The following is a 26,475-nucleotide window of genomic DNA, read 5'->3' as shown; positions in this document are numbered from 1 at the left end:
CTCTAGTCTTTTGGTTTTAAATCTATGCATTTATCCCATACACAACTTGTAGGCAGCTACGGTATCACTTCAAGGTTGCCTTGCTTTCTTATTCGCAGCTGCCTTCGCGCATGTTCCAGAACCCCGGAGAATCCTACATAGCACCGTACGGTCCGTACCTACCTTAGGTACCCAGGCACACACATGCCTTTGTAGATAGAAAGAAGAGAAGAGAAGGCTCGCCCATGGACTGGCATGCCAGTTGTGTGGATGCATTCGTCCAATCATTGGTCCACATTGGTTGCCATGGAGCCTTCCTGCAGCCAATCAGGAAACTAGATTTGGCTGGTTAGTACCAGAATTGCCATAGAATTCAATAGAAACATCATGGTGGGGCCGTGCACAGAAAGAGCTGTGCAGAACATTTCTAGCTGCGACTTCATCTTTTCGTTGAAATATTTCTTTCCCTCCTCCTCACCTTTTCCACTTCTTTCTTTCGTCAACACAAATCAACTTCTTCTTCCATTCTCATCTTTGAAAAAATAAGATAGACAGTTAATTACTCTTGTGATACCCTCAACTGATTTCTTTTGACCACTATACCATCGGTAAGTTCTTCCAAGCACCGTTTGCTTTCTACAGCTCCCCACCATTCGCCCATCTCTCCAACCCGCCATCAGCCTTGTCTTGAGGTTCTCTATCTTCCACGAGAAGAGCCATTCTCCTTCTAAAACCGTTCAAATCACTTCACGCACGCACATGATTCATCCTCAGGCACCAATCAATTAAAAATTTTCCTTCTGTTTTATTTTTGCAAAGCACCAATCCTGTTGATGCCTTGCGTCCTCTAAACCATTTTACCCCGCCATCCCACCTTCTTCACTACCCTTGCTGGCTCCACTACCCATGATCAATTAATCAATTAATCAATTCCATCTTACCCATCCCACCCATTACAACCTTCAATACGAAAATTCATAAAGCTAATCCTCTTATCATCCAGATCACATCTTTCTATATCAAGTCAATCAAGATGTCGTCTGAGACTTTCGAGTTCCAGGCTGAGATCTCTCAGCTCCTGGGTCTCATCATTAACACAGTTTACTCCAACAAGGAAATCTTCCTACGAGAGTTGGTTTCCAACGCCTCAGATGCCCTTGACAAGATCCGATATGAGGCTCTTTCCGACCCAAGCAAGCTGGAGTCCAACAAGGACCTCCGCATCGATATCATCCCCGACAAGGAGAATAAGACCTTGACTATCCGTGATACCGGTATTGGTATGACCAAGGCTGTAAGTTACACCCCATAAATTGCCTTGTATTTCAAAATTAATCAATGACTAACTTAAAAAAAAATAGGACCTTGTCAACAACTTGGGTACCATTGCCCGATCAGGCACCAAGCAGTTCATGGAGGCTTTGACTGCTGGTGCTGATGTTTCCATGATTGGCCAGTTCGGTGTCGGTTTCTACTCCGCATACCTTGTTGCCGACCGGGTTACTTTTATCTCCAAGCACAATGACGACGAGCAATACATCTGGGAGTCGTCTGCTGGTGGTACTTTCAGCGTCAAGGTTGACACTGAGACCGAGCCCCTTGGCCGTGGCTCTAAGCTTATCCTCCACCTGAAGGATGAGCAGACAGAGTACCTCAACGAGAGCAAGATTAAGGAGGTCATCAAGAAGCACTCCGAATTCATCTCCTACCCTATCTACCTCCATGTTGTGAAGGAGACCGAGAAGGAGGTCCCTGATGAGGAGGCTGAAGAAGTCAAGGAGGAGGAAGGTGATGACAAGAAGCCCAAGATTGAAGAAGTTGATGACGAAGAGGAGGACAAAGAGAAGAAGAAGAAGACCAAGAAGGTCAAGGAGACTTCCATTGAAGAGGAAGAGCTCAACAAGCAGAAGCCCATCTGGACTCGCAACCCTCAAGATATCAACCAAGAGGAGTATGCCGCCTTCTACAAGTCTCTATCCAATGACTGGGAGGACCACCTTGCTGTCAAGCACTTCTCTGTTGAAGGGCAGCTCGAGTTCCGAGCGATCCTCTTCGTGCCCAAGCGAGCACCCTTCGACCTATTCGAGACTAAGAAGACCAAGAACAACATCAAGCTCTACGTCCGCCGCGTCTTCATCACTGATGATGCCACTGACCTCATCCCTGAGTGGCTTAGCTTCGTCAAGGGTGTTGTCGACTCTGAGGATCTGCCTCTCAACCTGTCTCGTGAGACCCTTCAGCAGAACAAGATCATGAAGGTTATCAAGAAGAACATTGTGAAGAAGGCTCTTGAGCTGTTTACCGAGATTGCCGAGGACAAGGAGCAGTTCGACAAGTTCTACAGTGCCTTCTCCAAGAACTTGAAGCTCGGTATTCACGAGGACTCCCAGAACCGCCAGATTCTGGCTAAGCTTCTCCGTTTCAGCTCCACCAAGTCGGGAGATGAGCAGACCTCTTTGGCCGACTATGTCACTCGTATGGCTGAGCACCAGAAGAACATTTACTACATCACTGGCGAGTCTATTAAGGCTGTTACCAAATCGCCTTTCCTAGATGCCCTTAAGGAAAAGAACTTCGAGGTTCTCTTCCTTGTTGACCCCATCGATGAGTATGCCATGACTCAATTGAAGGAGTTCGAGGGCAAGAAGCTCGTTGATATTACCAAGGACTTCGATCTTGAGGAGACCGAAGAGGAGAAGAAGGCCCGCGAGGCTGAAGAGAAGGAATACGAGGGCCTTGCCAAGTCCTTGAAGAACGTCCTCGGTGACAAGGTCGAGAAGGTTGTCGTCTCCCACAAGCTCGTCGGCTCTCCCTGCGCCATTCGTACTGGCCAGTTCGGTTGGTCTGCCAACATGGAGCGTATCATGAAGGCCCAGGCTCTCCGTGACACGTCCATGAGCAGCTACATGAGCTCCAAGAAGACCTTCGAGATCTCCCCTAAGTCTCCCATCGTCAAGGAGCTCAAGAAGAAGATCGAAGCTGATGGCGAGAACGACAAGACTGTCAAGTCTATCGTTCAGCTTCTATTCGAGACTTCTCTACTAGTCTCCGGCTTCACCATTGAGGAGCCCGCCGGTTTCGCTGAGCGTATTCACAAGCTGGTGTCTCTCGGCTTGAACCTCGATGAGGAGCCTGAGGTTGAGGAGGTGCCAGCCACCGCTGAGACTGTCGCCGCCGAGACTGGTGACAGCGCCATGGAGGAGGTCGACTAAATTCTTTAGACGGTCATGAACGGAAATGGGAATCGTAAAAAGTTCTACGGAGTTTGGATGGTTTCGGGCTTTTATTACCGGTAACATCGACTTTCGATGTGGGTACTTCATAATTCATCCATACCCTCCCGACCATGGGAGCACAATAATGCCTAGCAGGGCTTCACAGCTCAGCCGAGTTGGTCGTTGATTGATGCATTCCTGGTTGCGCATGTATTTTACATCATGCCCTTATGAGATACGGGCCGGATTAATTCGTAGATGAAATGAAACGTTATGAAATAATTCTTCTCTTCATGCTTTGTGATGTTGGTGACTGTCGTAGTACTTCATGTTCAATGCCTGTTCAAAATCTTCAGATGCCTCTTGCGCCTACTATGAAGTAATAGTTGAATAGTTCTTACCAACTGGTTCTGTGAAGCTGATCTATGCTAATCAAAAAGACCAATTCGTTCGATTCGAATGTGGATGTCCTGAGTAGGCCTTATTTGGGGCACTCCCTTTCTACGAACGACTACCTACCATATGTAACTACTAACGATATAAAGCTTCATGTTTGAATTTCTTAGAGCATGGTATCAAGGGGTTCGAGATATGAAGCCCTATCGGAACGATGAAATGTTAATCTACATATATTTTGGAGGTTTGTCGTCGTAGCCTTCTGTAAGTGGTGGGAGTCCTTGGATGGTTAGCAAATACCTCCAGGGCTGACTACCAGGGTACGTGTGTACCTAGTAGTGTACCTACCTACCTAGGTATAGTAGGACTTGAAGTATGTATTAGGGGATCATATCAATTTGGTATGGGGATAGAAAGGGATGGGGACTCAGGATATTGTTGGGTGGGTAGGTACTGTAGGTAGGACCTGGTACATAGGTAGTGTCTAGAGATCACCGTGATGTGATTTTAATGTAACTTGGAAACACGAATAGGTACTAAGCGGGCATGTACCTATGCGAGAGCTTAAGAAAGTTGCCTTCTATCACGGGTACTTGGAGGATCTATGAGAATGCCACGTCAATACACAGAAGGAAGGGGGGATTAACTACTACATAAGTAGGAAGTGGTAGGTAGTATATGAACAACTGATACCAAATATCTTCTTTGGAGCTACAGATATGTGCACGCATGTAAGTATAAGTTAGTTAGGGGTATTTGTCTAGGTAGCCTTGCAACTTCCAAAGCTTCGCTTGCAGATCCACCGTCCGCCGCCCGGCGAGCATAAATATGTTGCCCTCTGACATAGCGGTGGCGTTGTCTCTGAACTGCTTCATGTACTCCGGCCCCAGCAGCAGGTCCATGTTGTACACGGCCAAAGTTGTCGTCGCGATCTCGCCTTGGATGTCCGTTTTTTGGACGTCGAAGGTCGCGAACGGGCCGGGTTCTGCTGCGTCGGGGTTCGCATTCGCACTCGACTCCTCACCCTCACCCGAAAGTGATGATGGCCGGAACCATAGTATGGAGCCGCTGTGCTTGTACTTGACGTCGTCCCAGCCCCAGCACCGGACCAAGTAGTGCCGCCCCATGGTGGCGCACAGCTTGTTGAGGTACAGCAGGCCGTCGACGATGTTCTGCCGCATCGCGTTCACGATGTACCGGTCCATGTCCTGGCGCCACACGACCTTGCCCATTATGTGCCGCTTGGCCGGGTCTGCGCCCGCGAGGCGGATCGGGCTCTTCTCGAAGGGCGAGCCCTTGAGCCCAAAGCCCGAGAGGAGATCTTGTCGTGCTAGCACGTACACGGAGCGACCTTGGGGGGTTTGCGATTCGTTGAGGTTGGGTGAGGTAGCGGTGGCGGTAGTAGTAGAAGCGGGTGTTGTTGTTGTCAGCTCCTGTGCGCTGCTGCTACTTGCTAGCTCCAACTTGGCCTCGTCTTCTACAACTTCCTCGCCTGCTGCTGCTGCTGCTATTGCTCTTTCTTCTTCTTCTTCTTCTGCGCCAGCTTCGTCTAGGGCCTCGGATATCCCCTTCGTGTTGGGGGGCTCTGGCTCATCGGGCATGATGCTTTGGGGAAGCAGCCAAGGAGCGCCGGTCTCGGGGTTGGCAACGAGGTTGAAGTCCTGGAGGAAGAAGCTGGGCATGCGGGCGCGGGTTATGACGCACATGCGCACGGGTGTCGCAAGAGCTCTGGCTATATTGTAGGAACGAGAGAGTCAGTTCAGTGGTTTTGAAGTGGGCGACGAGGAAGATTATTGTTCGCGAGGGTGAGTGTGTCTACCGTACCGTATGCATTGGCGCGGAGTTGGCGACCGACGGAATTTTTGGGCTTGGAGGGCTTCGCTTTCGGGATCTGGTGCCGTTGCTTAGCCTCCCAAAACATGGGATCCATGATGGGCGAGAGCGCCAGGTCGCCTACCGCGGTCGTAACCGTCTTCTTATCTGGGTTGATCGTAAAGGCATCGTCTCTGTTGCTAGCTAGTGGTTGTGGTTCGGGAATAGCTTCTATGGGTTTTTTTCGAGGACGACCACGTTTTCGAGGTGCATCCGGAGTGTCAGTGGTGGTAGTGGAATACGCCAGACTAGAACATATGGCAGATGTTCCGTATTGGCCGGGCCTAGCACTACGGCAGAGCAGTGCCTTGCATAGTCTCATAACCACATTGGTTGTACAATACAGTTGGGATATAGGTACTGTAGTTTTAGGTACATATATGTAGTTGGCGTTATGAAAAAAAATAAGCTGAGTAGATGTATCATGCATAAGTTCATGTTTTACATATGCACATATGAGGTAAGATAATCGCGATAAACTACCCGGCACCTAGTACCGATTCAATGGAACGGAGGGGTAAGTTAACTATAATCAATGCGCTAACTCATTGAGGTTAGATAGCGTTGAAGCATCGGAGCTTGTTTCCATCTCCGAATTTTAGTCTCGGGAACTCCAAGACTTCGACTTGCTTACTTACATGCTACATATATATTTCTATGTAGTAGTAAATACATAGTAGTAAGTAAGTTCAAGTTGCTCTATCCTTTACAACCATTCTAAACATATCTTTGTATATATATACCATAGTACCTTTAGCATTATCAAGCTATTAACTAGTTAGTTAAGCAGGCACCATGAATTGCCAGCAGCCATTACGGCGTGCTGTATTGCGACAGCTTCCCACCCTCACACCGACTACCATGACACAATCGACCCGTTACTTCTCTCGATTCTCTCCCGGAGGTCCTATTCAACCGACGCAAAGCGGAATTCCGTTGCCCTACATAACAGAAGTCACTGTAAGAGAGGCCAATGGAGTGTGCGCAAAGAAGCCTGATAGCTGACCGTATAGTCTGGTGGCTGGAGGACCTGTTCGTAGCCTTGGAGTCCCACCGACTTGTTGTATATCATCTTTTGCTGATATGATGAAACAGATGATATATTCTCTAAGCTATTACAAGTACGTGTGATCTTCAAGCTTTGTCGTTCACGGCGTTTTTGTCTCTCTTTACAGCCAGCTAATCCCAATTATCTATCTAGGAAAGAATAATATGCCTGAATGGAACCATAGACGACACTGTGTCCGCCTCTATAGTCGCGCAGTTGCTTTGGCTAGAGTCTGATAATCCGGATAAGCCGATTACTATGTATATTCATTCACCTGGAGGGTCTGTGACGGCCGGTCTTTCGATATATGACACCATGGCCTATATTCGTTCACCGGTATCGACAGTGTGTTTGGGCCAGGCCGCCTCTATGGGCTCATTATTGCTTACGGGTGGCGAGAAGGGGAGACGGTTCGCTTTGCCTCACAGTAGCATCATGATTCACCAACCCTTGGGAGGAACACAGGGCCCCGCGAGCGATATCTTGATTTATGCGAACCAGATGCAGCGGATTCGCGAGCAGCTCAACGAGATCTACCGAAAGCACCTAAATGCGGCATTTGATCACGAGAAGTATAATATCAAAGAAGTGGAGGATATGATGGACCGCGACAAGTATTTGACAGCACAAGAAGCCAAGGAGATGGGTATTGTCGATGAGATCCTTACTAGAAGAGACAATAAGAAACCCGAAGAAGGGAGTAAGAAAAGCGGCGTATAACGACTAGCAAGGCTTCATACGTGAGTACCTACCTACGTATCTACATAGTGTGGTATGACCTAGCTGTGCCGCAACTACTATTACACTATGTCCTTTAGCACCGAATTATGTTACCAATTTCGAATCTATCACCCATTATTTGAATCCTTGCCTACCTACCTTCATACTTCCGCTCATGCATCCGCTCATGCATGCCATATGAAGTAGGCGTCCGCTAATAGTATCAAAATTTGAATGTGCACATATGCACACAACCTTGGAAGTAATATATAATGGGTATACTGACTAATCTCCCCATTTACTACCTACAAGATAGGTAGTGAGTAGCATGTGATGAAATACATATGCAAGTATGTGCATGGATATCAAAAAATGATGAACTGCCTCCACGAATTCCTACAAGGCGTGCCTGGCGCACCGGCCGAGCCGGACTCGATCGAGGTAGGCAAATGTATATCGTCGGTAAAGCGTTCCCTCCCCTGCATTCGACAACATCCCGCAACAAAATGGGGGGATCCTAGACGGAAATGGGGTGTATCGGATGGTGGCCACCCACCCCAATTTCATCTAACATTAGCCTCACTAGGCGTTGGCCCCCAATGTCCGAGGGGTATTGACGATCATGAACTCCTCCTACCTACAAGCCTACCTAACTAGCAAATATATATCCATGGATAGCTATGTATGCATGTTATATTATAGGGTAGGTGCAGTAGTAGGCAGATAAACTAACCTTGGAAATCTAGTGTATACTTCATCTGCATATGTGGACGCATATGGATACTACCTTAACTAGAATTCTAGAAGCCGTTCCTACAACTATTGAAACCTACATACACGTGTAGTTATGTGCTACATATGACATTATCTGATGTTCCCATGGCTGCCATGAAAGTGCTTATGAAACATAGATACTATTATACATACATATAGATAGGTTCTTGGGATGATGAGCCACGTGGTCCACATAATACATTTCACATGTATGCAACTTCGGCGTGCTTCCCGTCCCCACATAGTAAGCACACTTACATACCCGCCTACTCGACTTACGATATTTCGACATGAACGGGAGGGCTATCTAGTAATCATATCACCGAGGGGTAGTTCAGTAAGTAGTTAAGATACAGGTAAGCTATCAATTCCTGTAACACTACTAGTATTGGATATATATAGGTATATAAATCCCCTGGATGCTCAAGTACTTACATTTGTAGGTATATATGCCCCCCAAGATCTACACCGAATATCAAAAGCTTTGCCACGGTTGTGCAGATACCCATCGAGCGGTGGAAGTGGCTCGAGCAGGATTCTCGTCGGGCCATTAGATACAGAATTTAACCTCAACCTACAGATCCGCAACAAGATCGTTGGAAACGATGGAACTAAGCAGCCAAGTAGCGGGATTGAAGTAAGGGTGGCTATGCCTAATAGGGGGGATATACGAGGCTAGAAAGCGGCACGGTAGCTGCGCTATGCGCTATGTATGTATCAATCAACTGGACTTAAACGGAGCAACGGAGCAACGACTTATCTCCACCTTTTCTGCGTCCTTGATTTCCTAATCCAGAGAGCCAAGACAGGCTCATAGCCCGCCATGTGGACCTCTGGTATAGCTTCGGAGTCTGTAAGGCGTCCTCTCATATAGACGTATCGTAACATCGTGGACTCGCACGAGTCTCACAGCCTACTATGGGTACATACATCGTGAGTAACAAATTTCACCCGCTCTTTTAGATCACGAATAGGGTCGCGAATAGGGTCAAGAACGGGCACCATGAATAGCCTAACAGGGGGTGCCGTGAAGCAACCTCCCGAATAGAACGAGTCCTACTTACATAACCACCCTACCAGGTTAGGGATATCCTACTGGGTACCTACCCATCTACTTACATTCATGGATCATAACTAATAATACTACATAGTATCGTTTCGGGTTGGCTAATTTAGATAGTCTCTGCCCTACAGTCTGCAGTTATCCACTATTCATCGTTCTACGCATCTTATTAATAAGCCATATATCCCTATCCCACCAGGCATTCGTCATAGTCATCGGCATCTATAACCGCGTCTTATGAGCATATCTCGCTTTGTTTCTATTCACCCCTCTATCGCCATACTCGCTTCATGTGCTATAACTAGGACCAACTGCCCGGGACTTTTGTCATCGATATTAGTTAATTCAGACTCATCGACACATTTCTTATGAGCTTAGGGGAAGCCATGCACGACGACTTCGCTTTCACAGTTAGCAAATATATGCTTGATTCTAATGCCAAAATGACACATCCTCGCGATTCTGTCTCAAGGTCAAACCCGCAGACGTTCTCTCCAGAAACTTCTCCTCCCCTCGGCGGACCTAATCCCCGCGAAACAAGGAGCGCCCCAAAACGCCATGCTGAAGGTATCAAGCCTGCGGTGATGGGTATGCAAACCGTTTTCTCCTCTCAGACCGGAGAAGCGCATCCCTCACAGCAGCATCCAGCCCACGTGTGGGAATCCCACAAAGAAGAGATACGGAGATTATATTTGGATGAGAACAGACCTCTAAAGGATGTCATGGCGAGAATGCGCCAAAAGGGTTTCAGGGCAACGTAAGATATTTCATCCATAGCCGTTAATCCTCTGACATTTAGATAGCTAACAATCTCGGCAGTGTTCGAATGTATAAATCTCGCTTCGACAAATGGGGTTTCACGAAGAACAATAGTAAAAAAGATGTGATGGCCATGCTACAGGTTCAACGCCAACGAGACGCCATGGGCAAACGCACGGCCTTCCACCGCAATGGTAAAGAAGTTGCCATCGATGTATACCTCAAAAGAAAAGGAATCTCCCAGGCGGAGCTCGTAGAAGCTGGCATGGCCGAGACGCTCCCCCAAAACTTACGATGTCTCACGCCGCCCCCCGAACCCCCCAAGAATCTACAAGCCCCGGGACATCTATCGATACAGGAGCTGGTCTTACATTGCATTCGAGACGTAGCTTGGAACTGGTATTGCCCGCCAGACACTCCCGTGACTGCCTGTGTGGCTCATTATCGCGGCGACGAAGTACGCTGTGCAATCACAGACCTGACCAACGCCGACTGGTTATTTTCGGTTGGCCAGTACGAAAAGGGGGGAAACATGTGCGAGGAAGGGTTCAAATCCCTGCACATGCTGATCAAGAAGCCCTCGATATACGGGCTCATACACTTATTCCAAAGCGTGCTAGACGCCTCGAACCGCGGCATCGTCAAGGAGATCTGGCGGTATCTAGCAGCGTACGCGACTACAATCAAGCACAAGGGGCCCATGACGCGGCTGTTCCAGGGGATATGGGCGTACTTCAACGCGCACGACTACGACGAGTACTGGAGCTTCCTGTTCGACTGCACGGAGCGGCTCTTCGTGATCGGCGAGCAGCAGCTCGGGCTGCCCCTGAACACCCTCGCGCGCATATCCCCGCTGCTCTTCATCCCGCGCGCGTACCAGTACCGCACCGAGCCCGTGCGCCGCCTGCAGAGCCGCTTCAACTACGACAAGCTCGTGCAGGACGCGCTGCCGATCGCCGTCGAGGAGCAGGTCGTCTTCATCGCCATCGAGCTGTCCGTCATCGGCACGCAGACCGACTGGCGCAGCGAGCGCGTGCTGGAGCTCGCCAACGTGATACTGGATGTGTGTAGAGGCGTGACGTACAACGTCGAGCTGTTCTACTACATCGCGCTCACGGCGCTCGCGCAGTACCACCGCGGCCAGTACAAGCTCGACGGCAACCGCGAGAGCCACGAGCTCTCGGTCCAGGCGCTCGAGCACTTCGTCGATATCATCGCCGGACGCTGGGACCCCGATGTGGGCTATATGGTGGGCGAGCTGGAGAGGCTCGAGCATTGGTATAGGGAGGCGGGCGATGATGCGCTCGCGGATGCGATGCATGAGAGGTGGGTGGAGTCGCTGGATCTGATACCGAAGGACTTTGTCAGGGGGAAGAAGGGCATCTTGCATTAGGTAAAGCACCTATGTACCTACCTAGTACATGTCTAGGGAGGCAAGATGCGGAAAACTGTGGCCGAAAAGAAAGGGCGATAGATCTAGACACCCAGGTACACATCACTTACTTGCCTACATATATGGGGCAGGTTTCCTTTTCTTCTTTTTGCTTTGGATAGGTAGCGCTGGAGTTCATATGCTGTGGCTATGGGCTACCTAGGTCATTGGCGGTACTGGTTTGCTTCTTTGGGGAAGGGGGAAGGGGGGGTCGAAATGAGGTCAGCGGGCTAGCCTGCGACAATGGTTGAATGTGTATATTTGGTAATGTCTGTACCTATCTACCTATATATATAAATGCTATATAGTATATACCTATGATATCCTTTGATAAACTTGATGGGGTGTTTTGGTGTTTATTTGCTAGGTTGAATCATTAGTTTAAAAAGGGGGGGGCTATGGACTGTGGTATAACATAACTGTCCGTATTCTTACCTCCATCATTAGACATTGTTAATCGAGTAAGTTGTTGACTTCATTTAGGGGCTTTAATTTTAGGAATATATCATGATTCTATTCGCATCTGTTGATATTATTACATGTTGCGACTTTCAAGGGTTGAACTTCAAATTGTGGCTACCCCTAATGGTACGGTACCCCTGATACTACCTACCCCTTTTCCCCCTCCTTACTAATTTTCGTCCTCCCTCGAATAAAATCCCTTTCCGTTAACATTAAATGCCTAGGTAACTTGCTTTTTCATCTATATTCCTTTCTTTATAATTGACATGACCTTTCAGCCTGAGTTTATTTTACGTACTCGCATCCCTACTAGGTAGGTATCTACCTGATATTCAGTACCTAGGTAGACAGGACCCTCAGAAGAATTTCCATCTACTCATCCGGAATGCTCGAGTTCCGACCGCTCTTAATGAATAGGCTATCTCTATAAGTAGGCAATGCAGAGAAGCATAAAGGAAGACAAGGAGGCTCATCGGCCCAAATATAAGCATTGGAATGATGGAAAGGGTGAAGTGGCCAAAGAAAATCTCTCTCCTGGCTATGGTGTCCCAGAATTCAGTCACCATGACCTCGTTGGCACCATCCCACGCCCAAGGGCCACGCAGTCTAAACTTCGTATTAAAATTAGCGCCGAGGGCCCATACAAGTATCATCTTCCACCAGTGGCCGCTGCTTACGGTGCCGCCCTCGGCTGTGCTCTTCGAACAGCCGACGTGTAAGATATCGAAAAATGAAGGAGCCGAACCCATGTCCAACCCCAGCTGGTAAGCATAGCTCTCGTGGTCCACGCCATACGTGATTCGCGCATGCTTCTTCGAGAACAGCCGATAGTGTGGCTCATCATGCGGGGATAGAGGAGCGCCTACTACCCGCGCAGGAGCAAGTAGGTTTAGGATCCAAAGTTGAGCTTGAAACTCGGCAAGTGGTGGGATGGCGCCTAGATTGGGTCGGACGAAGCCAATGAATCCAATGGAAGGATCATCCCGCGGCCATATCTCTCTCACCATCTTGCCATCGTAGTAGCGAGGATCACGCCTCTCTTCCTCAAGGAAGGGGAATTCGTGCGTGTAGCCTGTACAAAAGACGATCACATCAGGTTTTATGGCTTTGTCCTTCATAAAAACATACTCAGGTCTTCCGTTATCCTTGAACACAACAACGCCGTTATCGTCTATGCGCTCTGGCCACGGGGCGAGGTCTACTTGCCTTCCCTGAGTGACATCCTTTGTGTCAGGCGTTTTCACTATCCACGAACGGCACCGTTCCAAAAACCCTCGAGATCCTCTTGGCTTCCAAGTATTGTTAAGATACGGACTGAGCTTATATCCCGATTTATTGAAGAATACTACCTATAGTCAGCGGGAATCCTCTCACAGATATAATCTCGATACAAGGAGATTACTAGAAATCGACCTACTCTCAGAAGTAGACCACCCCTTAGGCTTTTCTCCTATCCATTGGTCGGTTCCGTGCGTCGTACCCCAGGATGTCCAGAGAATCCATCTAACATAGTAATCGTAGTATTTCCAGAGCACGAAACTGTTTCTAAGCCAAGGATGTACGTACGCCGTGTCAAAAAGACTCGCCCGGGAGACATCGATCGGTACTTGAGGGCGATCAAGCGGACTTCGCCTTCGGCTCAGTATCAGTCTTGGATTTGGATTCCTCTGTATTGCCAGTTAGAATTAGTCACGGAAGCCCCTATAAGGATGACTCGCCTACCTTAGGGGCTAGGTGGAAACCATTCCTGTGGCATAGGACTACTCGCTGCGTTGGCGAAGTGATAGCAAGTAGGGCAACATCAGCTCCAGTCTCGCCACTACCCAACACCAGCACAGTCTTTCCCACACCAAACTGATCCTTTCTTTTTAGTTGCGAAGAATGAAACACCACCGGCACCTTCTCGATGCCTTTGATCTCGGGGATGCTGGGTTCGACATGCAGCCCTGAACATATGGCTACTGCATCGCATTCCCAGACGTGTTGTTGCCCCCTGAGTAGATATCGTACGGCATGGCCACCCCCCAGTCGTTTCTCAACACGTTTTACCAAACAGGATAATATTATATATGGCCACAGACCGAAGTGTGTACAGTACTCGTTGAGGTACTCAACGTAGCGCTTGGCAGTAATAAAGTCTGGCTCATCACTCTTACACCGAAAATCGGAAAAGCAGGTGAGCTGCCTCGAAGACACTAGCTACCGAATAAATGTCAGTGTATGAATTATAGGCTTAGAAAGATTTCAACCTAGATGTACTAGGTAGACAAGATATGATGATCACTGCGTACCTCAGCATCCTCATATGTCCTCGCCAGAAACGTCCCCCCAACGCCTCCATCAGACTCAAAGAGGCGTGCCTCGACAGGTTCCGTCCCCAGAGCCTTTTCCGCGGCCAGCAGATACTTGAGTGTCACGAGCCCAGACGGGCCTGCGCCTATTATCGCGACTCGCATCCCTGCCACTTGGGTACCGTTTCCGGATTGGGGTAGTGCAAGATCCGAGATGTGGATGTGATAGATCCTGTGGAGGGAGTCAAGGATGTAGTCCCACAACGTGCAGAAGCATCTCCATCTCTTTTTGGAGGAGTCGTTTTTGGAAATAGCAGCAGCAGGTTCGCTCACTTTTGCGAACCATGTAGTGTAGGCCAGCTGGCCTCATATTAATATCGCCGGAACTCTCCTGCCTGGATGGGCTCTGTTGTTGTTGTTCCTCAACGTCCAACAGGCCCACTCCTGATGATCACGAGAACTTGGCTTTCCTTCCTCCCCTTATCTCCCCCTTTGCGTTGCTTGTAATCTTTTTTTTCTTCCATCGTGCTTGCTCCCGTCCACCGTCACCCCCTCCCCTTTTTGTCCCCCGTACCCATAATACGTCGAGCGCGAATAATGGGGGCACTGTGTTCGAAGCTACCGAACCAAGTATTTCATCCCGAAAGCGGGTAGGCGAGACACGGGGTTGACGCCGGCGAATCACAGATGGCATGGCCTTGATGTTGTTGCCAAGAGTTGAGGCGCCTTCTTCGACGCTGTGCGCCGCGATCTTCATCATCCCAATCGGATTCGGGCGGTAGGGTGGCGTTACATAAACGATGTCTTACACCAGCTATTAAAAGGTAGAATGTCTCGCCCCGGAATACAGATTTTCATATGGTTTTCTAAACCCCCCCCCCCCCCCCCTCTCCCATCCCCCCATCCCCCCTTTCTGTCATCCTCAAGCCCTTCCACCGCTAATACTGACCCATTCCTCTTACTGGTCGGCCCCCCTCCCTCCCCGGAAGCCTGATCCTAGGCGTTCTTTCGATTTCGGTACCCCAATTACACCAAAGGAGAGAGAGAACACCGGACGGACGCCAATGAGGACCGCTTCTAAACGAGTAGATGGCAAAGTGAACAGGCATGTTCCCAGAGGCAGTCAGTATTGGTTGATGCCGCTAAAATTAACGATCGGTAAGACACAAACGTTATATGATGCAGATATGTTCGCATGGCGGCAGCCACCATAACGGGCGTAGTTCGCAGCTCGAGGCTGCCGAAGCCTGCAGAAGATAAATGATACGGAAAGCCATATAGATAGGTCCCTTAGGTGGGTATAGATGAAGCTCGATAGTGAGTTTGCAATGAGGAAACTATACTTGTCTTCGCAATCTAAGCAATCACTATAGTATTAAGACCTAGGATACTGCGTAGTAGGTAGGTAGGCGGTGAGTTTCCAAGGAGAATGTACCAGTTGTCGAATTTCACCAACACCACCCCCGTTCTTCTCAGAACTTGACTGCCTAGGTTAGGTAAATGCATGCAAGCAAGTATCATCACCGAACACTTGTGCTCGGTAGCATCATGTTAGGTAGCTCTTGCTCGTTCGGGCCTACTTAGATACTGGTGCTAGGCAGTCATGAAGTGCAAACAACTACATGTGGTCTGGATCGTCGAATAGAGCCAAAGGAGTATGAGCAGAGCTAGATGAGAGATCATGTACGTACAAATAATATTTAAACTTAAGTACCTGGATGCTTTGATTTGCGTCCCCCCTTTCACGGTCTATCACCTGTCAAAGTCTATACCTACCTAGGTATCTACATACCCAAGAAGCCTTAGCAATCAAGGACTAATCAATAATACCTATCTAATTGCCAATCATCTCTATATCTCTTCTCAGAGCAGATTCACTCTTCTCCGCATTAGATTCGGCAGCCTTCTCGTTAATCTACTTCCCCTCCAAATCCCCCCTTCTACTTTTTTTTTTCACCCGACGTGTTTCGGCCCCAGACATGCATATTCCATATTACCTTCCACCACCGACCTCAGAAGCGTGCCATACCTAGGTACCCAGATGGAACCGGATTATCGTTCTCATACAGGTACCTAGGCAAGGTCTCGGTGTTCGTGCTTGACAGATTCCGTATAATGTACCTAAATTGCTCCCCCCCAGCTTTGGGGGAGGGAAAAGATGGGTACCTAGGTAACCGCGGTTCGGTAGATACATCTATCTAGACCTACACTAGATTGATATATTGGAGCATTTTCGCAGCACACACAATACGCTGCCTCATATGTAGGTAGAAATGAATCGTGAGGATTCCTCGGGCAGCGGTGGGAAAGGAAACGGAAGAAATGGAAAGACTCGGTTTCTCGTATTCGGACCTCCTAAAGAGACGGCTAGCTGGGTTAAATGGATCGGAATAGGAATTAAGAGGCTCTTTTTATTCCGCATAGGACCTCGGGAGGAAGGAAATGCATATTTATTATGTTCTAGACCATATACTCACGTATACTCTTATTATCTCAGCGCTTTACCTAGGTAGAGAGATACGATAGCTGTCTCGGGAATGTCTACTAGGTATTGATTATATTCTATTCTATTCCAAGCCTCTATTAGACCTCATATTCTGCCATACGGGACCAGCGGAGAAATTAGGGTATTCAAGGTATTATATCACGGGTAGTTTGAATCATATTGCGCTATGAGCAGATTGATGCTCGTAGATTGACCACCCAGGTACTCAATAATCTCATGAGGAGACGTACTAAACTACCTAGCGTGTTAGGCACAGTTGCAAGCCTGTCAAAGGGGGGTGACTTCGAAAGTCCAAGAGACTAAGGCGGGCCTAGATGGTAGCGAAGTAAAGGTGTATATAAGTTAATACTGGCCCCTATTCACAGATGAATCAATTAGCTAGAGATGGCGCTTAAGCGTGCGTCTATACTCAAAATTGCATCGCGAAAAGAATGCAAAAGCTCTCGTTAAAGTAGGCTTCAAGTAGACTCATGGATCAACTGCAATTGTTTTAGTTAAAATCCTGAAAAGAAATGCGAGATCATAAATAAAAAAGGATCGTCCAATGCCTGGCTAAGAGGTTATCTAGACTAAGGCGCTAGTTCATGATGTCAAAAGAATCCATGAAGAATTTCCGGGATGGACGTTCGAGGAATTTTAGATAACATCGGCTTGTGTTGGCCATGTGTGTGTATCTGTATCATACGACTGGAGATAGATGTAGGTGACGTCGACGGCCGGTCGCGCAGATGGCTGCCATCACGCAATCTGTGCGGATCATGGTGGAAGAAATTGGGGTAGGTACTAATAGGGGCCATCTTCAACAACGACATCTGTCATTGAAAAGTAATGACTTGAATTTGAAAATTCCAAATTGAAATCGGAAACTTCAATTAAGTAGTGTATTACTCTATTGTTCTAGAGTCTATCAGCACCTAAAAATGGCATCATCCGGTGACGTCGGGTCTGAGGCCCAGAAGCCCAAGAAGCAGTTTTTGCTGAACGCCTTCGTGATGACAACACCCGGGCATCTGTCGCCGGGTCTGTGGAGGCACCCGAGGAACCAGACAGACCAGTACAACAAGCTGAGCTTCTGGATTTCGCTTGCGAAGCTGTTGGACGAGGGCGGGTTTCACGCCATGTTCATCGCGGACACGCTGGGGGCGTACGACGTGTACAAGGGGCCGGCGAACGTGGAACCGGCCCTCGCGTCGGGTGCCCAGTTCCCCGTCAATGACCCGTTGTACACGGTGCCCGCCATGGCGGCCGCGACCAAAAACCTGGTTTTTGGTGTGACGGCGTCGACGACGTACGACGCCCCATACGCTATGGCTAGGCGTTTCTCGACAGTGGATCATCTGGCTGAGGGGCGTGTTGCGTGGAACATTGTCACGTCCTACCTTGAGAGCGCCGCAAGAAATTTTGGGCTGGAAACGCAGATTGAGCATGATGAGAGATACAGGATCGCCGGGGAGTATATGGATGTTGTTTACAAGGTAACTATAGACCTACCTCGCCACCAAAGGATCTGGGAGCTTCATAACTTACTTATCGATTTTACTTACCCCTTATAGTTATGGGAAGGTAGCTGGCGCGACGACGCTGTGATCCGGGATCGTGCCAAGGGTCAATTTGCAGTTGCGGGCCGCGTCCGACCTATCAATCACAAGGGCAAGTATTTCCAAGTGCCCGGACCGCACATCTCAGAACCTTCGCCACAGCGAACGCCGTTTCTGTTCCAGGCCGGTACGTCCAAAGCCGGAACAGACTTTGGGGGGAAGCACGCCGAGGCTGTATTCGTAGGGGGTCAGCTGCCGGAGCTGGTGCGCAAGTCCGTCGACGCCCTGCGAACGACAGCCAAGGAAAGCTTCGGCCGCGATCCGTACCACATCAAAGTTCTCGCGGGGATGACGATTATTATCGACGAGACGGACGAGAAGGCGAAGGCGAAGTATGAAGAACTGCTCTCGTACGGTGACCGTGAGGGCGCTCTCGCGCTGTTTGGCGGGTGGACGGGGACGGATCTCTCGGGGTACAGCGATGATGAGGATTTGGTGCTGGTGGATAAGCCGGCGATTCGGTCGATACTGCATAGGTGGTCCAGCACGGTGCCGGGGACGGATGGGCTGCGCTGGACGAAGACACGGGTTGCCGAGTTTTTGTGCATTGGAGGCATGATGTGAGAACCCGGTTTCCTATTTTCCCCACCTTTCCTTAATTTTCCCAAATTTCCTATCCGAACTTCATAAATTAGACGGCAATCGCACGTACTTGGCTAACCAGTTCCCCTTTCTACGGGTACTTGAACAGGCCTAAGATTATAGGAAGTCCTAAGACCGTGGTTGATGAGCTTGAGAGATGGGCCGAGGTAGCGGATCTGGACGGGTTCAACCTCGCGCACGTGACCAATCCTGGTTCATTTGAAGATATTATCGAGTTTCTGATCCCCGAGCTCAGGAGAAGGGGGCTGTTCAGAACCGAGGTCGAGCGCGAGGGGGCCACTGCGCGAGAAGTGTTTTTCGGACAGCCGCATCTTTTAAGTGATCACCCGGGATATCAATTCAAATGGCAGATATCTTGATGAAATGAAATACATAAAGTACGGTATTTTTTATTGGAATACCTGCATGGTGTCTGGGACTCTGGGTAGGTTGATACATGTATGGAGTATTGTATGAAAAAAGATGAAATAACACTTGAACTTTGAAATGAAATAAATACCTACATATGTACTTCAAGTTGGTATCAATTGATAACTAACTAGTTATCAACGATAGCACTGAGGAGGTGCATGTGGCTTGTACGTACCTATGTATGTGTGTAATCAGTGACGTCCGGCCAACCCGATTCGATGGTTAAGGTTCGGTGCCGATTTCCTTAACTATGTAAAGTTGTACCTGTAACCTGTTAGGCTCCTGGGCCGTGGCACGTGCGTGTGCGCCATGACGTACTCATAAAACTGGATGGCCTAGAAAATGGCTGTGGGGTGGCAGAGCTTCTCCCCTGAGGCAAACATCGAACATTGATGATCCACATGGATCCATGGATATTTAAAAAGACGCGCTAAAGGTAGGTACTTGAGCCCCGCTATTGAGATAAGCTTACAGGCATTGTAATGATTGTATTGTATGATATTGTAGGTACCTACAATACTATGCCAATATTGCTAAGGAAGTTTCTAGCTGGTATCCATCATCATCATCATCATCATCGTAATCATCTTATTTTGTCTCTTCCTTTTTTCTTTTTTTTTACTATTGCGTGTTCTTCCTTCATTCATTCTCAAATCTTATATCTCTCTTGTCATTTGCGAAAATCGCTTCATATTCGTTTTATGACGCCGCATTACGCGACATCACTATTGTATTTTATTCACATATGAGCCATCAGAACTCCTGTTTGTGTTTGTATCCGTGTTTGTTATAATTTATTTTTCCCTTCGATATTCTCTTCGTTGACGAAGCATAATATACCTACATACCTCCTGTTAGTTCTATACGTACCTCACATGATACTCCATTAGCTGGGCTATCTTGACTCGTTAAACCGAAGCAACCCATTTCCCCTGATTTCTTATCATTGGAGACCTTGCGCCGGCCTGTTATCTTCTTTATTGAAACCCCCCTTTGTTTCCGAGACTCCGAGATATTGAGCTTCTCACCATTGGCTTTCACAATAGACGGGCAGCAACACAGCATGTCCTCCTCCGCCGATTTCCAGCCAGATGGAGGCCATGATCATATCTTACGCCCTAGGCCGCGTAAACCTCAGCATTCCCAAGTCAACGAATTAGTTCGGGAGCACAGTAGTACTTCCATTACATCCGTCAATGGACTCCTTGAGACGCCTCAGGAGGGCACCATATCGGGCTTGACAAGGTATATCCTATCCATGGGTTCAAATTCAAGAAGACAAGAGAGCACAGCAAGCTAACTCATCTGCGATATCAGTGGCCGCTCAACCCCTATCCCGGAAAATGCTCCCGCTTCAACCAAAGCTTTGTCTAGTGCACGAAAGCAAGTTCGCGCCGAGCAACGACGACGTCTCTTTCCCACTGTCGAGTTTACCTCCCGAGTCTCCCACTTCGACCCCCAATCCGACTACCGCGATTTCCATGGCTTCTTCAACCTCTTCTGGATCGGTCTCGCCATCATGGGCATCACCTCCATGTTACGTAATTACAAAGATACCGGATACCCATTGCGGGTTCAGATTTGGACCCTCTTCACGATTAAGCTATGGCATCTTGCTATAGCTGATGTCTTGATGGTTGCTAGCACCGCCATCAGCTTACCGTTACATAAGATATTCAGAAAAAGCCAAGGGTCGCTTACCTGGAAGAAGGGCGGCATAGCTATACAGAGCATTTATCAGGTTGTGTGGTTTGCCTTCTGGGTCGCCGTACCCTTTGTTTTGAATTGGACATGGACAGCTCAGGTCTTTCTTTTGCTACATACCATGGTCCTCCTGATGAAGATGCATTCTTACGCTTTCTATAATGGTCATCTATCAGAAACAGAGAAGCGATTGCGCGCTCTGGATGAGCCTCATGGCGCCTCCAAAGATCCAGCATACGTATATCCTTCAGTTGAGAACCCAATGGGTGAACTCGCGCATAAAGAGGCGGAAGTCGAAAGCGATAGCGATGACGAAGGTCTCCTACAGCTGCGTGACGATCTAGCCCGAGAGTTGACAAGTCCCATCGGCAATATTACCTACCCGCGGAACCTGTCCTGGCCGAATTACATTGACTATCTTCTCTGCCCGACGTTGTGCTACGAACTTGAGTATCCGCGTAACCAGACTATTAACTGGACGTCGCTCATTGCCAAGGTTGTTGCAACCTTCGGTTGTATATTTTTGCTAACCGTCATCTCGGAAGAGTTCATCCTACCCGTCCTGCAGGAATCGACCGTGCGCCTCGACAACACCGCGTCTGTGTTCGAGACTCTACTCATCCTCTTCGAGACTATCTCATGGCTCTTGTTCCCCTTTATGCTGACCTTCCTCCTTGTGTTCCTCGTCATCTTTGAGTATGTGCTGGGTGCCTTTGGCGAGATCACGCAGTTTGGGGATCGCCACTTTTATAGTGATTGGTGGAATAGCACAGACTGGATGGAATTCAGTCGCGAGTGGAACATACCTGTGTACTCATTTCTACGCCGACACGTGTATGCCACCACCAGACCTACTATCGGTCGCAATAATGCTACCGTCATCACTTTCCTCATCTCGGCCATCGGTCACGAGATTGTCATGGCCTGTATTACCAAGAAGATTCGTGGTTACGGCTTCGTCTGCCAGATGCTACAGTTGCCTATTGTCATGCTGCAGCGCACCAAGTGGGTGCGTGCCCATAAGACCGCGAACAACGTGCTCTTCTGGGCCAGCATGATTATGGGGTTGAGCCTGGTAAGTTTTCACATCTGCAATATAACGAGACGCTTAAAGAGACTGACATTCGTAGATATGCTCGCTTTACGTCCTAGTTTGATCTAAGCTTGCGTGTTTTAAGAGTAAGTAGGAAAGCACATCGTAAGTGATTGGGGTATTAAGAAAAGATGAATATATCCCGGGACTGGAAAATAGGGGTGTGCGTGGTTGAAATAAATAAAAAGAAAACTAGGTACTAGTTACACGGGACGGATTTGGGCACTTACATACCTCGTTCCCATCCCTTTCGCATTATATCACCGTCTGTCCGTTATTGACATTCAAAAATCAGCCCTTGTACTATATTTGTATTTTTGCATTGGCGATATACCCCTCCAACAAACCCTTCATCAGCAGTAGACAGGATGAAGTAGACTGATTGCATACTCGCAAATTCCACATGTTAACACAAAAGCTGCCTATGAAGAAAGTATTCCGAGTACTGTGAAGCAAATTCCCACCTACGTATACATGAAAAAGGAGATATCATCTCGCTATATGTATACTACTCAAGCTATTGTCAGCCTTGCTATTGTCATATGGGGGCTATGAATTATCGCTCGGAATAGGGGGGATCTCACGTTCGTATCTACTACGCCTCATCGAATCCTTTACCCCAAGATCCTCACTCCCACAGCGCTGAGTGTTCGTCCTACTCGCTTATTAATGGGGAACTGGCAGGTGAGTACCTAGTAGGGAGGACTGCCGTGCCGTACGCTGACGTCGACGCCGTGGGATCTTATCGGGCTTCGAGTCTTGATGGCACCTAGAAAATATTCCTCCTCGACCTATTTCAGGATGACAGGCTTAAGACGTTTATGATGGTTCTCTACATGAGATAAGTATATGAGCCAAATTCAAAGAGTGGAATGAGAAGTTGAGTACTAGGTACCTATGTCATATATATGTTAGACAGGTACTCAGGTATCATTCATAAACATCAATGCCTTTACAAGGCAGGCTTCCATGTAGACATTAGAGGATCGTAGGGACTGGGTCTTGAGAGATGCCTAAACTTCCTGTCTAGGTGGCATCTTAACTTGGTAAAAGACGACCGCAACACCAACCTGGAGCTGTATTGCCGAGGCAATAGATAGACCGTCTCCTTGAATGGCATCCCGCACTGCTATTCAAAGTCACGATAACTACCTATCTTCAGTCTTCAAACTACCGTAGCGGGAACCACCTATCCGTTAGAATCTTTCTATGAAGGAATGATTCTTCATAAAAGAATGTCCTGTCCATAATAAAATCATTGGGATGCATGTAGGTATTTATTCCATCGACTTTAAAATAATTTTAACGGATAGGGGGTCCCCACTACGGTATGTGTGAAGGGAATAAGACGTCTATCTATAGTCAGGTGCCTACGGTACAGGGGTAGCAAGCTGATGCGATTTTCCACCTCTTACCCCTATTTTCATGTTATCACACCGTCAATCACCCAATTACTTCGAAGCATATCAAGTGTAGGTATCCTCAGCAACATGAGGTACTTTACTCAGCATCAGAGACTATAGATGCCATTATTTAAAGATAAGATGAGCTCAGGTGAGGATTACCTAGAGATGGATGGTCGTTCAAATTCATATCATAATTCGTCGGTAGTTTCACCTTGTCTCAGCGTTGGAGAAAGCTGAAGCCGTTGTCAAATAATGTCATTGGCTTTACTAAGATTGTATATATAGAGCATGAATAGGCATATATTATTGATATCTACTAAGGGCTGTCATCCCACATAAGCTCTGCACGTCATTGGGGGTGATGAAGGTAAGTCCAAGTATACTTCTTAGCAGCTAGCTAAAAATATATGTATAGCCTTGACCACTTAAACCGCTTTAACTAGATGTCTAACAAAAGTGCATCTCGCTATGTAACTTAAGTATGTATAAATAGCATCTATATCATTCTCTATCTTCCGTCGAACCAACCAACCCTCCAAGCAAAGCCTGAAGTCAGAGGGTAAAGTACCAGGTGCATGGAAACTCACAGCAATTTCGTATTCCTACAAAAAGAGAAAGTATCTTAGCAACACCATGCAGTACCTCTCAAGTATCAGTTTGAGGCGATATTATACATTCACATCCCCCACCGAACAGGTCTAGAAAAGGGGTAACTCCAACACCCCGGGTGCTCTAATCTGCAAGCTGGTTCCGCACGCCGGTGCCCTATCAGGTCGATCCTCTCTTACATCATACCCTGGCAAATTGGCCAACCGAAGAGCGTCCACGTAATTACCCCTACGTTGGTTCCTCAATCATGTGGCAAGATCACATGCCACATATCTCCTCCCTACCCTATATATAGGGCCGTGATATTCCCCCGTCTGCGAATGGGAAAATCTCGACCCGCGCCCGCGCTTCAACGACCACGAACCTTTCCACGCCGCGAAACGTATGACCGCCCGCCTGGCCTATCGGAGATCCGGTCCCTCAGTGCAGATGACTCCCCTTGATAACTTTCTCGTGCAACCGACCTGCCCACCGGTAGGTAGCGCAACTTGTCCGTTCGTGAAAAGCCCGTGCAAAGTTCCGGACCGGGGAGAGCGGGAGCGACACCTATCCGTGGGCAAAAAAAGAATTCGCCCCGACACGGAAGCGGTGAGTTGTGCATGGAAGCTCTGGTGGTTGTCTGTCGTCATCGCCGTCACCAATTCCCTACCGACCTACTTTCATCTTTATTTTTTTCCATTTTTGCTTGTTTTCCTGTCCAAGCAACGCTCTATCCATGACGCATTGTCGAAATCATATCTCTCGAATCACAAAAGACTGTGTAGCCGAGTGACGTAAGGAGGGTATGGGCCATTGGTGGGCATTGGGTCTCAGGCGACGAGGTAACGAGCAAATGACATTGCAAACGCAGAAAGGTCAAAGCTTAGCTTATGACGAAGAAGCCATTCTCGAAAGATCGAAAGCACAGCACAATTCTGATCAGCTGGTCTTTCACAGGGCTTCGATCCTGGAATGTCATTGGGGTTCGCGATGCAGGCCTTACGTCTCTATAACGATACAAGGGAGAGAGTACGCATATTACTCATAGATTATACAGCCAGAACCTTGGAAATATGATTTCTAGGCGAAATGGCGGTAACCAATATGGATCCAATGGCAGACGGCATCGAGAAGCTTCTGCGATTCACCTGGCTGGGGCCGTCTCTATGTCATTGCCACTTGGTGATTGGTCGTATACGGCGAGAACAGGGAGGCAAACCAGCGAGCCCCAGAGTATATCAACAGGTATATAGGCTTCAATATGGCTACCCCTGACCACTGCATGTACCTGGTGGTCCGTGAATGCAAACTGGGAAAACCACTTTCAGAATAAAACGGTGGAAAACGCTTGTTTGTCACGGGGCCGACTAGGTAAAGGAGGTTGTAGCCATGATTTTGTTGTACGTGACAAGGAGCTCACGACTCGACTACTTGCCACTGCATAAATACGTACCTAGGTATGAACCGCTGATACACAACAACATGATCCAGAGGAACTATCAAATAACACCACTTAGAAATCTTTGTATAAAATTCATCTAATTCGTCAACTAGGTAGGTAAGCTATAGGTAATAGAAAATAGGGGGCTTAGTCACCTGCAACAGCCCTACCTGCAATGCCAAGATAATCTTTAGAATCGTAGCTACCTACATAGGTTGGTGTATTGGCGGTCTAAGCCTTCTAACCCATTACCACCCAAGCATCACCAACACATCATCGTTAGTAGGTAGGTAGGTAGGTAATTAGCCGGGTTTCCTCCGACTTCGATCCTTGTGCCTGTTCCGCCGGACGAGTTGCGTTGTCAGCCCCCAATCTATGTGGCAGTGCCCGTGGTCGGTCGGTCGGTCTGGTTCGACGACCGGTACGGCAGACCATAAGCTTAGACACCATGCCCCAAGCCTTATCATCTCGTATATGACGAACGCTTCGTAACAAGATATCACTGACCGGCTGAATTTGTGCCGTGGTTTATCGTGACTATTTCTGGGCGCTTTCTGCCAAACTACCTACCTATCTCCGTTCTAGGCAGCGGAAAGTTGTTGGTTAAGGAAGGAGCTCTTAGACCTAGGCTACTAGGTAGGTACCTGTCCAATTTCAAGTGTTCATACCCAGTATACCATTCATTAGCAGCCAAGAGCACCTAACTATACCGGATAGACAATTACTCGTACCTATGTAATACGTATTATGTGAGATATGTAGCTCTTGGTGAGCAGGAGCCGGCACATACATACATACCTAGGTCATCTTGAAGTGGATCTTGTATAGCCTCGCCTCGCCTAACCCCCCCTTAAGCTAGGTACTACTAAGCTTCACCAGCCGCCCGTATAATTTCCTATCCTCGACTAGTCGAGTCGCGGAGCCTGCCGTACTGGGCATCAGAGTTAAAGTCTGCTAACCCAGTGAACTGGGAAGTGTATAAAGGTATCATGCGGCGTCGTCTGTTTGTCTGTCTGTCTATCTATCTGCTTCATCTAGCATCCAAACAACCACCACCGAGATCTATCTACCTACCTACCTATCTCCTCACTCCAACCATAACAACCCCCCCTCT

The 26,475-nt window shown here is 48.1% G+C and overlaps 7 protein-coding genes across 7 annotated transcripts; 5 read left to right on the top strand and 2 right to left on the bottom strand.

Annotated features, from left to right (window-relative positions):
- The first annotated feature begins 408 nt into the window (after positions 1-408).
- Positions 409-3,476, top strand: GGS25DRAFT_492204 (hsp90-like protein). Its single transcript, XM_049261177.1, has 3 exons — positions 409-587; positions 983-1,273; positions 1,341-3,476. Exons 2-3 carry the CDS (start codon positions 1,013-1,015, stop codon positions 3,189-3,191), a joined length of 2,112 nt encoding a protein of 703 aa, XP_049117083.1. The 5' UTR covers positions 409-587; positions 983-1,012; the 3' UTR covers positions 3,192-3,476.
- A 613-nt stretch (positions 3,477-4,089) lies between these two features.
- GGS25DRAFT_492202 (uncharacterized protein) lies at positions 4,090-5,907 on the bottom strand. The gene is made up of 2 exons (XM_049261176.1): positions 5,415-5,907; positions 4,090-5,322 (listed from the first exon to the last, which is right to left on the bottom strand). Exons 1-2 carry the CDS (start codon positions 5,890-5,892, stop codon positions 4,337-4,339), a joined length of 1,464 nt encoding a protein of 487 aa, XP_049117082.1. The 5' UTR covers positions 5,893-5,907; the 3' UTR covers positions 4,090-4,336.
- Positions 5,901-7,519, top strand: GGS25DRAFT_492197 (Clp protease-domain-containing protein). The gene is made up of 6 exons (XM_049261175.1): positions 5,901-5,922; positions 6,021-6,193; positions 6,250-6,422; positions 6,476-6,494; positions 6,558-6,583; positions 6,664-7,519. Exons 3-6 carry the CDS (start codon positions 6,258-6,260, stop codon positions 7,228-7,230), a joined length of 777 nt encoding a protein of 258 aa, XP_049117081.1. The 5' UTR covers positions 5,901-5,922; positions 6,021-6,193; positions 6,250-6,257; the 3' UTR covers positions 7,231-7,519.
- A 1,230-nt stretch (positions 7,520-8,749) lies between these two features.
- GGS25DRAFT_492188 (uncharacterized protein) lies at positions 8,750-11,576 on the top strand. The gene is made up of 2 exons (XM_049261174.1): positions 8,750-9,824; positions 9,887-11,576. The coding sequence occupies exons 1-2, from the start codon at positions 9,436-9,438 to the stop codon at positions 11,217-11,219; spliced, it is 1,722 nt and encodes a 573-aa protein (XP_049117080.1). The 5' UTR covers positions 8,750-9,435; the 3' UTR covers positions 11,220-11,576.
- A 500-nt stretch (positions 11,577-12,076) lies between these two features.
- GGS25DRAFT_531895 (FAD/NAD(P)-binding domain-containing protein) lies at positions 12,077-14,768 on the bottom strand (the record flags this gene model as incomplete). Its single annotated transcript, XM_049265538.1, has 5 exons — positions 12,077-13,065; positions 13,138-13,387; positions 13,443-13,919; positions 14,012-14,371; positions 14,586-14,768. The coding sequence occupies 5 exons, from the start codon at positions 14,766-14,768 to the stop codon at positions 12,077-12,079; spliced, it is 2,259 nt and encodes a 752-aa protein (XP_049117079.1).
- A 2,287-nt stretch (positions 14,769-17,055) lies between these two features.
- GGS25DRAFT_296515 (Nitrilotriacetate monooxygenase component A/pristinamycin IIA synthase subunit A) lies at positions 17,056-19,179 on the top strand. The gene is made up of 3 exons (XM_049257612.1): positions 17,056-17,992; positions 18,071-18,675; positions 18,807-19,179. The coding sequence occupies exons 1-3, from the start codon at positions 17,438-17,440 to the stop codon at positions 19,075-19,077; spliced, it is 1,431 nt and encodes a 476-aa protein (XP_049117078.1). The 5' UTR covers positions 17,056-17,437; the 3' UTR covers positions 19,078-19,179.
- Positions 19,180-20,192: 1,013 nt separating this feature from the next.
- Positions 20,193-21,990, top strand: GGS25DRAFT_514480 (MBOAT-domain-containing protein; the record flags this gene model as incomplete). Its single annotated transcript, XM_049262996.1, has 3 exons — positions 20,193-20,374; positions 20,447-21,908; positions 21,964-21,990. 3 exons carry the CDS (start codon positions 20,193-20,195, stop codon positions 21,988-21,990), a joined length of 1,671 nt encoding a protein of 556 aa, XP_049117077.1.
- Between the last annotated feature and the right edge of the window lie 4,485 nt (positions 21,991-26,475).

Source organism: Hypoxylon fragiforme (genome assembly GCF_022984875.1).
Source record: "Hypoxylon fragiforme strain CBS 206.31 chromosome Unknown GGS25scaffold_5, whole genome shotgun sequence".
Taxonomy (NCBI): Eukaryota; Fungi; Ascomycota; class Sordariomycetes; order Xylariales; family Hypoxylaceae; genus Hypoxylon; species Hypoxylon fragiforme.
The sequence above is the reverse complement of the archived record's forward strand: the minus strand, read 5'-3'. Positions and strand labels throughout refer to the sequence as shown.